The sequence below is a fragment of the Notothenia rossii genome (assembly GCF_949606895.1).
Source record: "Notothenia rossii genome assembly, chromosome: 3".
NCBI classification, from domain to species: Eukaryota; Metazoa; Chordata; class Actinopteri; order Perciformes; family Nototheniidae; genus Notothenia; species Notothenia rossii.
This window is the reverse complement of record NC_136901.1, coordinates 11292533-11304852: the sequence shown is the minus strand read 5'-3', so window position 1 is coordinate 11304852 and position 12320 is coordinate 11292533. Positions and strand designations below refer to the sequence as shown.

At 40.2% G+C, this 12320-nt stretch overlaps 1 protein-coding gene across 9 annotated transcripts in view; it reads left to right on the top strand.

Moving 5' to 3' along the window:
• Nucleotides 1-12320, top strand: part of tns1a (tensin 1a) — a 77248-nt gene that overhangs the window by 48322 nt on the left and 16606 nt on the right. For 7 of the 9 annotated variants that reach the window (XM_079668392.1, XM_079668390.1, XM_079668389.1 and 4 more), the window contains 6 exons: nt 335-447; nt 534-594; nt 694-769; nt 852-996; nt 1289-1354; nt 1567-1692. In XM_079668392.1, the coding sequence (XP_079524518.1) occupies nt 335-447; nt 534-594; nt 694-769; nt 852-996; nt 1289-1354; nt 1567-1692 (587 nt within the window). The remainder of the gene's footprint in view (nt 1-334; nt 448-533; nt 595-693; nt 770-851; nt 997-1288; nt 1355-1566; nt 1693-12320) is intronic. The other 2 variants (XM_079668391.1, XM_079668397.1) reach the window with 1 other exon arrangement.

Below are 12320 nucleotides of genomic sequence, written 5' to 3'. Positions count from 1 at the left end.
ATACCTGCATTAGTGCTAATACACTGTATATATATTGGAATATGCATTTATTTTATTTTAGCTTTTAATTGCACTTTTGCCACTGTTACGAAACCCATTAACCCCTTGGAGAAATTAAGTATTTTGACTTTGATAAGGGGAACTGATATTGTCAATATTTTTGAACAATACCCAGCAATAGGTAAAGGTGAGACACACATGATGAGAGTTTAATTTGATTGGATTTGGTGTGTTTTATAGCTAGAGGTGGGATACTTGTTTAAGAACAGTCATTATTATCAGTATATATTGTAGAAGTTATACACAGACGTTGCTTGTCTTCCTTTCTCTGTAGATATGTGCAATACTTCAACGGCCTTCTTTCCGGACACATCAAAATCAACAACAAGCCCCTGTTCCTGCATCACGTCATCATGCACGGCATACCCAACTTTGAGGCCAAAGGAGGTGAGAATCTGACTCTGCTAACACACACAGAAAGAACCTACTGTTTTTGTTTCCTCTGAAATTACTTTCTTGATTTCTCTTTACAGGCTGCCGTCCGTTCCTGAAGGTCTACCAGGCAATGCAACCAGTCTATACGTCAGGAATATAGTACGGAAACCTTCACTCCACTTCAGTGTAGTTTGAATAAAGAACTTTATTATCCCGTTTGTTGGATTAAACAAGACATTATTCATGTTTTCTCTACAGCAATGTGCAAGGAGACAGCAACACCAGTATCTGCATCACTATTGAACCCGGGCTGCTTCTGAAGGGAGACATCCTGGTAAGATTCCGTTGTTTAAAATACGGTGTTAATGCTGATTGTTGAGTTGATTCATGTATTAATGTTTTCTATCTTATCGTAGCTGAAGTGTTACCACAAGAGGTTCAGGAACTCCACCCGAGACGTGATGTTCAGGGTGCAGTTCCACACCTGCGCCATCCACGACCTGGGGGTGGTGTTTGGGAAGAACGAGCTGGACGAGACCTTCAAAGGTAACGGCACTTCGGGTGGGTGTGAATTTTCAGTTTTCGTCATTGTGTGCGTGTGGGCTAATTGTCAATCCCAGAACAATGCATTAAATATGAACAAAGATATTTCTTCTTAGTGCTACATATCATTGTGGATTGTTTTAATGAAGTTAAAAGTTATGAGATCTAAATTAAAATATTGCCATCTGATCTATGATTGTCTGTTTTTTTTTCTTTTTTGTTTGTATTTTACTTTTATTGTCATGCAGTTTTTTGTGTGTTTGTGTCCTTTGTTTTAAAAATATTATTTTTATACTGTGTCTCTATGCAGATGAGAGGTTCCCAGAGCATGGGAAGGTGGAGTTTGTTTTCTCATATGGACCAGACAAAATCAGAGGTAATCCAATTCACCTGACTGAAGGGGGAAATGGTGTAGAACATTGAAAAATATATATTTACAACTTACTGTAACTAAAGTTATCTAACATGATATGTTGGATAGCTTTTTAAAACATTGACAACAGATGTATGCCAACTTAAAGAAAGTTTTTGGTTTTTATTTTTTATTTTGCGAGTACTCCATTACCCATCATGCCATATGTCCCTCAGGCCTAGGACACCTGGAGAACGGGCCAAGTGTTTCTGTGGACTACAACACCATAGATCCTCTGATCCGCTGGGACTCATACGAGAGCTTCAGCCAGCGCTGTGAGGAGACTGTGGACGGAGACCTCGGTATGTACACATACACACAGACACACACACACACACACACACACACACACACACACACACACACACACACACACACACACACACACACAGGTACACATGTGTGGCTTTGATGCACTCTCCTTAAGACAAGTGCCTTTCTACTCCTCTCCACCTCCAAACCCTTCTTTGAGCTCTCCCCCACCCACTGACCCTGGTCTGTCAATTAGTCCTTTAAATAGCTGCTGCAGAAATAGGGGGGCATCAGTCGCCTTGTCGGTGGCTGCCCACTTCCCAGGGGGGGGTGTAACCTGAGACCCCAGCTGCAAGCCCAAGTCCCACATGAGCCCAAACCTCCATCCACTCCTAGCTTTTGCAGCAGGAATTTGAAATTTGGTCAGCCTGTATCATGTGCCCCCTCCTAACCAGTCACTCATCCAGTGGAGTATCAGTGCAAGAAATGCCAAACACCCCAAATATCGCATAAAGTAAAGGCTAGGCCTCCATTAAAGGGGACCTATCATGCAAAATCCACTTTTTCATGTCTCTTATACATCAACATGTGTCCCCTCTGTGTAAAGAGATTCTGAAGGTTTCAGGAAAAAAGATTCTCTTTTAGTCCTGATCCATTTATATAAAATCCTGTCTGAAAATGAGCTGATCAGATTTCGGCCACTTTATGATGTCATAAAAAAAATGTGTCTTGTGTAACCACTAGCCAATCACCAACCAAGGTAAACCCCCCTTATCACCTGAATTTCCACCTAGAGCACCATTGAGTTCTTTGTAACCAAATATCTCTCAGAGGGGCGTGGGGAGGGGCTCCTTATTTTCATCTAAAGTAACAGACAGAGAATCAGCACTTTTGAAACAGGGCTGAAACAGAGGGGATTATGGGATGCTGCAATGATCTGTTTGGTATTTCGAGCCAAACACTTCAGAGACATGTTCTGTAAATATCTGAGACCTATAATATATTGATGAAAAACAGTATACTAGGGGACCTTCAAGGGTGAATTTCTTCATTAAGCTCACACATTAATATTATCAGAAAATGCAGTGTTTCAAAAATGAAAAAACGATAAACATATTCAATACATTTTCAATAAGCAACATTAGGGATAGGGCTTATTAACATGTTGTGTCCTAGTGTACTCATATTTCTATTATATACTCATATACCAATAAATCAACCCTGCGTCCATCCCACAGTTTACCACTCTGTTCACAAACATCATTCATAATCAACACAATCAAGAAAGCCTATGATAATCACCATTTGCATACTTTCTAAACGTTGTGATATTTTGGCTTTGTTTCATTTCCCTCTCTTGTTCATTCATCCAAATCACCCTCATAAACGCAAACCAAACATTGTTTCAATTTAAATGAATTACCTGAATTTCAATGCATGCGACTGGAGTTTTTTAAGAAGTGTTATCCTGAGGGTTCTCCCTTAACATAACTGGCAGTCAGTGATGATGAGATTTATGATTATTGCTGTTAATCTAAGAAACAGGAGGGTGTACTCACACTCAGTTGAGCCAGTACTTGGCAGTCATTGTAGTGCTGCATCCACTTTTATATATGTGATTTTTTACGGCTTCACAAAGACCCATTTCATTTTTATGAACATCCCCGGAGAACCGTTGCGGTAATTGCTGTGTTGCATGAAGGTCAGTGGGAATGGCCAAGCACTGCAGGTTGGATCCTAATTGAATGGGTGGCTGGGTTCTCCGCACTCAGCAGAAAAAAACCTCTCTGCCAGTTTATTCATTTATCTAATTGCAGCCTTGGACGTGAGAATGGGATCGTTCAGAGGGAGCTGATGCAGGAACAAAGTGTCTGTTTCTATAAGGGGTGGAAACGCTTGTATTTGAAGATGTAGCAATGAAATTATCCACTGCTAAATGTAAGAATGTTCAGTTTGTTTAATGACGTAATATAATACTCTTTTGTATTTGGCAGTCCCACCATGAGAAATATAAAGAACGTTAAGTCTGATATATCGCTACACAGCTGGTCCGCCCTGCACTTTATAGTTTTGTCAATGCCCAAATCAATATAAAGCTTACTTCATCATTGTTGGCTTTGTGGATCTGGTGTCCAGAGCACCTTGGATTTTTATTGTCGACGTGTAGACCCAAACGCTGGCAGAAGTTCTCTTGAGTTCCAGTTAGCTGAAACACCCAATGCCACTAAACGCCATCGAGATATGTTGCCAAGTCTCATCACAGCTCCTAACCTTTATTTCAAATGTGGCTCTGCTCAACCCACAACCAAAAGGAAATACATTTTAAGCACCCTTTTGGTTATTTACAGTTGACACAACGGTAGAGCTTTATTTAAGATCCAAAGCAGTTTATGTTACACAGTCATAGACCGTTTGAGGCTTTTCAATTCAGGAAATTGACGTGTTTAGATGAACTTATTGAGAAATAAGACCTTGCATTTCTGGTTTGTTGTTGGAGAAAGTCCTTGCCCCATTGGGAAAACAGCACTTAGAGGATGTTAATATACATTCGAGTAAACAATCCCAACACGATGCCACACGAATAACATTGACTTGACATAATGGCCTATTTTTACATGGAGCGGTACAGTGGACAGTTATCACTCATCAGATATCATTTGGAGAATTCAGACTTGCTTATTTGTCCGGGCGTTAAACGAACGTTTCATCCTCAGGCGTTGATGTCTGAATGCATCTGGGGCTCTGCGACCTTTGAAATCCAGTTGAGAGGACTCAACGAAAGATTTGTGTCTTTAAAGGGTCGGCGGGATTATGTAGCTTAGAGTCATGTGAATTACATACTGATGTACATAGGGAACGCGAGGAGAGGCGTCTTTAGTGTACTTCAACGGAAGGTATTTGCGACACGTGTTGGGAGGTGTGTGTGCCGTATTAGTCCAGCTGTTTGTGTTTGTATTTTTGTGCTACGGTATATGGGCTTGTATAGGTGTCTGTGTATGCCTTTTAAATGTTTGTTTGGTGTTCTGCAGTTTTTTATGTGGTATGTTAAGAGTGTGTGCAGTGCACCTTGTGTTTGTCGGCTTGCCTTTGCTCCACTAATAGCAGCGCCGTGTGGTGGCAGCTGTCGACCCGAGGGTCAGACCAGTCAGAAGGCCACCCTTTGGGCCATAGAGCGAATGCACTGCTACTGGCAAATCCGCTCTTAAAAATGTCATATTAATCATTATAACATCAGAATAACATTACCACTGTCGCATTGAAATCGAGTGTACGGAGGAAACCATTGGCAGCCATTTTTGGTTTTAATCGTGGCCCTAACAACATTGTTTGGTACTACATAGAAATTAAGTTAAGTTAAAGTATTAATACATGGATTGTGGATTCAGAACATAGGAGTACTAATTTCTGGATCTAGTCAAACCGATCAAACTCAACCCTAATCATGAACCAAAATGCAATATTTATTCATGTTGTACTTTGTTCAAGTCATAGAAAAAATACATTCATTGATTTTTCTACCCTTCTCTAATTGGAATGGTGCTTCATGCTCCGTCTTTAGTGAAACGGCTTGATGTTTCGAGTACTCAGCGCCACATCAAATTACCGCTCGAATGTGTTCTAGGAATAAAATGATACCCTGAGTTCTGAAATATGAAAATAACCACTAAACATAATGTCTTGCCACAGGAGCATACGTGTGTGTGTGTTCCAGTGTGTGTGGGGTGTACAGTAGGGCAGAGGGCCCAGTGACAGCACAGCCTGTCTTCCTTGTTTACCGCCCCCGTCCCATATTTGGCTGGGGCCGAGCCCTGAAACATGTCTGGAATAGCTGGATAGAGACAGAGTCAGAGACGGAGACAGAGATAGAAAGGCGGGCGCAGAGAGAAGCAGAGAACACCAGACTTTTGCAGATTTGCCAAGTAAGTTATTGTGTTTATTGCTGGAGTTTGAATGAAGGAGAGAATAAGGAATGAAGTGAAATTGAGCAGAGGACGCAGCTGACCAGTGTTGGTTATCGAGTAGAAAACTAGTGTTTACTTCTCGCAACTTTATTTAAAAAACGAAATGGCAATGTTTGAATGCTTATAACACAGTCCAACCAAATACTGCTAAGATAAGTTGCAAAATGTGTGTTTCTCTGTGAAATCCTGCAGGTTTTTACCCAGGAAAACGCCATCTTCTCACTCATTTGCCGAGACGAAATGACAAGAATACAACTTGTGTTCCTTCGGTCTGCAGATATAAGAGTCTGTGTGTCTGTTTATAGCGTTTCCATGTCAACACAGTTGCATCCTGTGTGTTTGGCTCCTATATGGTATAAAGTGAGTCATGGAGCGAGCAATTTGTGTGTGGAACATTTTATGAGCGAACTGCAATTTGGGTGTACCAAAACTATTAGGCAGTTTGGTTAACTCCATGTGAGCTGCAGAGGGACTGGAGTGGGATGAGATGCATGTAGGATAGATGTTGTTCAGTATTTAAAATAATATAACTTTGTTTATTTGTCCATATGTATATAGTTTAAATACTGTTTTATACATGTTTTCTTTTTGGGTGCTGGTAGTTTTGTTAGTAAAGTCAACACTAAATATGAGACTAAAACAGGACATTTAAAACGTTTTTGAAAGGCATTGCATTTTATTTAAAATACAAGAACTTAATTGATTTTAAAGTGTCTTAAATCAATCATTCAGAAGTCTTTAAACATGCTAAAACATATGAAGTAGGATTTTTAACAGTTTAACAAATGCTTCTTGTGTGAAAGTCATGCGGCTCCAGATTGCAGGAAAATCCGACAGGCATTAAAAATGTAGTTTGAAGTTTTCAAACTAACTATCATTAGGCCGTAAGAATACTGTTGAAAAAGAATTGAATTAATCTCTAAAAACTATGTATTCTACAGATGTGATTTCAGCTTTAAAAGCCATCATTTTTATTATATTTTTCACCTTAAAAAGACATCAGAATTGTGGCTTGCCATAAAGACATGTTTGTAACTTTTGCCACATGCATAAAAAAATACCTTTATTGTACCTTTTACGCTTAGTGTCAAACCCACGCACACTAAAAGTGGCCACCAAGTGAGGCTCTTTAAAGCCCTCTGTGTGTGTCTAGCATGAGCACATAATGCTTGAACTCAACCTCTCGCTGACAGCACGGTGAGCTGCAGCAGCAGGTTCAAATCCCTGCTATAGGACCCCCGCTGAGCCACTCCTCATCCTTTAATGCCTCCTTTCTCCTACTGTCTGCATAGATATCTCCTTGGATCTGCGTCCTGCTCTGCTTTTGTCCTTTTTATATTTGAATGTCATCGAGTTGAGCTAACTGAGCATCATTTGTACATTTTGTCAGCGTCTCTTTTCAAAAAAATTAGAAGACAACATTAGTTTGCCTGCTTTGGAAAGCCATGGTTTTGTTGACTTTACTTCCTAAAAGTAATCCAGAAATGCAATCAATCTGGCTATATAAATCCAAATGCTACAGATGGATAGTTTGTCCCTTATGTGCCCTGCTTAGAGTGTGTATAAACGTGGCACCCCAAAGCTCTCAAGCAGACAGAGATGACAGACCTACATGGAGGTAGACAGCAGGCAGATGCACTTTTATGACAGCTACTGATCCTCCTGAGTGAAAGACAGATGGACGGACAGATGCACAGGAAACCAACCCGACAGGCAGGCCGGCAAAAAACCCTGACGTCACCCTTTTGGTCCTCTCTTTATGTCTGAGTAAACATTACTCTGGCTATATTATTAAGTTATTTTGTGAAGATGCTAACTCGACCCATTTTGAGAAGCTTCAGTTAAAAGGTGCCTGGTTGAGGAAAAGTTATAAAGTGATAAAATCTCTTTAGTTATTCTACTTTCTTTTCCCTTTATAATCCCATTCTTACATTTTCTCTCCATTTACAATTTCACTTCTACTCCTTAAAAAAATGCAGTAAATGCATGGATGTATTTTTCCTCACTGATAATCATTCACGCGACATTAGCAACGTTTTACGTACAGTATTGTAACTGAATTTGAATTAGCGTTTGGGGTTGATTTGGCTTCCAAATCCCACTCTGCAGCTGGATCTGGCGTTTCCTCTGTTGCAAAGAGCTGCTGCTTGCATCACATGTGCAGTGCAGCTGGTTGTCAGATATAAAGACAGCCAGGCAGAGAGTGTTTTATGGCAGTCACTCATAGACAGACAGGCGGATGGATGACATCACCCCTGAAAAGCAATCGTGGAGACAGACTCTGATTCCGTCACGTCATGTTACCTCAAACTGTGACAGCTGGACACTTGGTGATAGATGACATGGCAGACATGGCAAATATAAATCCGCGACAGTTTTCCTTGTGCCAGTCACTGATACACCATCCATGACACCTTTTACACTGATGGACTGTCAAATCATACCTCGATACTATAGAGCTCTTTCTGTCTTGTGCTCTGAAGCAAAAGACGTTAATTTGCAGCCTAAACGTTTTTTATGTTAAAAGTTTGCAAGTAATTGTAAACATCTTTACTTGGTAAAAAACAATCACCAAACTAGCCTTAAAATCAATCATTTTAATTGAATTCTTGAAGGAAATACTTTCTTTTAGGACATGTCATTCAGTTGGCAGTCAAACCCAGTCACCCACTGTTGGCATGCAGACTTGCCGTCGTCACGCTGATATGAAAGTTGTAAAGATACTGCTGAGAGATACCCGATGGCTCGATGACAACACCGTGTGTGTTTGGGCAAGTACATGCCTGACTGGAAAAAAAATCCATCTTAGGCTATTTAATATTTTCTGGCACTGACTAAAAATAAGTTTGTCTAGAGTCAAAGTCTAGCCACAAATGAAAAAGGCAATAAAATGTTACTAATAATTCAAGAAGTATTTGAATCCTATACATTTCCTTTAAAGGCTTTTTCAAATAATGGTTAGGGTTTTTTTTGCATTTACACTCTCTGCTTTTTGAAGTTTAATGAGCTCTTTTAAACTCTGTCATCTTGGTCCCCTTAAAGCTTCTTCACTTTTCCTAACTTCCCAGTTTTACTGGCTCACACGCACTCCCAGTTTCCTCCTCACCCATAGATCCCTCTCCCCAATCCAAAGAGACCTTTCTCTTTCACAAGGCAACTTCCCACTATAAATAGCTCTTACAGTAGTTGTCTGTATGCATGTGAGTAAACATTAGCATTTAAAACATACATGAAATCTAACACCGCAGCCAATAAAACTGAGATTGTGGACTTCTTTCCTTAGAGGGTCAGACAGCCACCATGGCCCCTTTAAATAATGCATGTAAATGTTAGGTGTGCTTCTATATTTAAAGGTGTCTGCGTTTAAAAAAATAAATGGGTTTGGTCCTTTTATAAGGTCATCGTGTCCCATTTCAGAGTGTAAAGCCTGTATTTAAGTTTCCATCATCCCCGAAAAACGTCTAGAGCAGCTAATAAGGAAAACCTAAAGGAGCAATACACCCAAACACATTTTTAAATAGTTGGTGGTAGATTTCCTTTTTTTCAATTAGACTCAATTAGATCAATAGGAGCTTGTTCCAGGTCCAAACAATCTACTTGCAATTATAAGTTTCCACAAATTGAGAAGTTACTTTACTATACAGTACAACATGCGACAAACATAAAATGATTACAAATAGTCAAATATGGGGAAACAGAAGTGGTCCTAAAACAGAGCCCTGAGGACCTTCTTCACTGGAAATGAAAAATGAATCAACATGACTTATTTAAGACGTTTGGACTTCAGCGTTAGGTATTAAAACTAACAGAATAAAATACATTAATAAATAGATATGTTAAAAAGCCAAGTATGATCACCTGAGGTAAATGTAGCGTGTAAACTAATTACTTGGGGAAACAATCCGGTCTTAAGCGTCATCTCTGAACTTCCTTTTTTGGTATTAGTTGGCTAATGTGACTGTAAACAATATGAAGCACACCATTGGTCCGGATATGTGCTGGCTACACCGGAACCCCACAAATATTGTTCCTTGACCAAGAGGTTCAGACCCAAGCCAATGAGTTTGGTGCTAAACTAGCACAGCTTTACACACAAAAGAACTAGGAAGTACTATGTGTGCATGAATCACATTTAGCTACACCGCTAGCACCAAAATGGCTTACAGTCATGCTCTTATTGCTTTATAGGTGCGTTGACAAATGGGTTGCCTCAATCACCATGGGCGTGTTAATCTCAAATGTACTAACTATGTATATTATCAACATCCCAGCTGGTGCATTTGATACAGCAATAACAGTAGTTGTAGCACATTGTCTATTTATAATAAGCCATTGGCCACAGATGTTTTAATGGTTTTTTAATGGCCTGCAAGGCAGCGATGTGGCAATGAGACACTCAAGCGAACACTTAAGAGAATAGAGCCAAGAGGTGTGTGTGTTTGTGTGTGTGTGTGTGTGTGTGTGTGTGTGTGTGTGTGTGTGTGTGTGTGTGTGTGTGTGTGTGTGTGTGTGTGTGTGTGTGTGTGTGTGTGTGTGTGTGTGTGTGTGTGTGTGTGTGTGTGTGTGTGTGTGTGTGTGTGTGTGTGTGTGTGTGTGTGTGTGTGTGTGTGTGTGTGTGTGTGTGTGTGTGTGTGTGTGTGTGTGTGTGCGTGCGTGCATGCGTGCGTGTGTGCGCGCAGCACTGTATGAGCAAACGCCTCACAAAAGAGGAAAGCACCTGTCGCATGAGTCAATATGGAGAATGGACAGGTGAGTGACCAATATAGTGCCAAATCGATGAAAGGGCCAATTAAGATGCTACATTGGTATTAAGTTTTAACTGTACGTTTGAAAATACTCCATGCGCCTAATTTCAATATCGTGAAATATGTAGATGAGAAGTTATTTGTGTTGGCCAAGCCTTGGTGACTCAACCTATCTAATTTGGGGTCTGCTGCAGCTATTTATTGACAACAGAAGAAAGGTATTTGTTCTATTCAGATGGAGAAGTAGTGTTGGCCCAGTCTTTGGATTTAATAACAGGCTATTCAGATCTGGAACTCTTCGTCTTCTTTACCGCAAGCGATGCAGGGTCATCAGATATTTGTGTTATGTCGTCACATTGGTTTATACCTGGATCGCAGTGGTCATAATTCAATGGAGTGGAACACTGAAGGGCAAACTCTTTTAACTATAGTCACCCCTGCAGCCGTATACAAAAAATGTGTGCACACCCGGCACAAGTGTGGGGTTGTGACCCTGAAATGCTCGTTTAGTTACTTCCTGTCATGCCCAATGTTGGCACTTCCGTTCTTTACTGAGGACATCAGACTTTCAGGCCTGTTTGCCCCTGTTAGTGAGCAAGAGAAAATAGCAAGGAAAGTGTTAAAGGAGGTGAGACTCACTCTGGAAACACTTCTGCTTGACCTGTGAGTCACTCGTGTGAAGTTTTTGTCTCCACTAAATCCTGTTGGATAAACACATTTATCAAAACAGTCAACAATGTTATAGTTTTCTTCTTGGTTAAAGAGAATTGTTTGCAAATAATTGCTCCAAAAGATAGTTTATGGTGATTTTTTTTTGTACACTTCAATGTGCAAACACTGGTAGTTTTTGGTTGATTTGGAAGAGCAGCTGAAGTCGATGCCTTTGGGTCTGTTAGTTGGTTGATCAGTGGTAACATCCACAACAACAGGCATCAAATTGAATTAGAAATGAATCAAAATCTTTTCTTGTGATACCAGAATAACAACGATACCGCACCAACATTTTAAGGTTCTTACCAAAAAGAAAACAATTTTGGTTTGCTCCTTTCTTACCTCAATGAGCCGTGACAAGTCATATAACAGTCTCCCCTGATTTGACCTTGGGAGGGGTTAACCAGCAGCTGGAAAAAATGTCTCCATGGCAGACTTTAGCCGTTTTTTGCCACAGAGATCATCTTTTATGAGCTAGGAAAAGAAAAAAAAAAAGAAAAAAAGTGTCAAAGACAGACATAATCAGATGGTGGAAAATGTTAACCAAGTTCTCTGAAAACTCTTGAAATGCTGTTAATAATCTGAATCAAAGTACTTGAAAGGTAAAACAATCTAGTTATTGAGGATGTAAACCATGCAGTGACAGGGTGACTGTGAGTGAGGGGATCCCCTCTAATGGTCTCACCAGGCAGGGGTGCTGCAGTCAAACAAATGATAGTAGATGTAGTTTATTTAAAGTGATGTTGCTTCTCAGGCAGTTGGGAGGAGGTGGTGGTGGTGGTCCCTCCCCCGCTGCCGGGAACAGCCACAGATCATCCCGGAGTGCCAGCTCACCCCTTTCGGCAGCTTCAGTGGTACGGCCCCGCCTCACTCCAGTAAAGCACATGTTGGGTGATGAGAGGACATGAATCAGAGAGGACAGGGAGAGTAAGAAAAGAAGCTCAGAAGGATAACGTTCAGTCACTGAGAGGCTACCGGACAGGACAGTATGGACTAAAAAGTGTATTTTTTTCGTAATGTAATTGCCAGAAAATTTGGAAATATTTCATCCTGTCTTGAGAGTTCCGATGGTTGACCTAAAGCTCAGGTAAGAAGGAGGTTTCCATACTTTGATGTGATGTAATTAAGTCCCTTAATATATATATATATTTTTTTATATAATTGAGATCCAGAATTTAATACATTTTTCCTGGCAAGAAAAAAACATTTTGTCGCTCTTCAAAATACAAATTTAAATATTTGTATTCAAACTATATATTT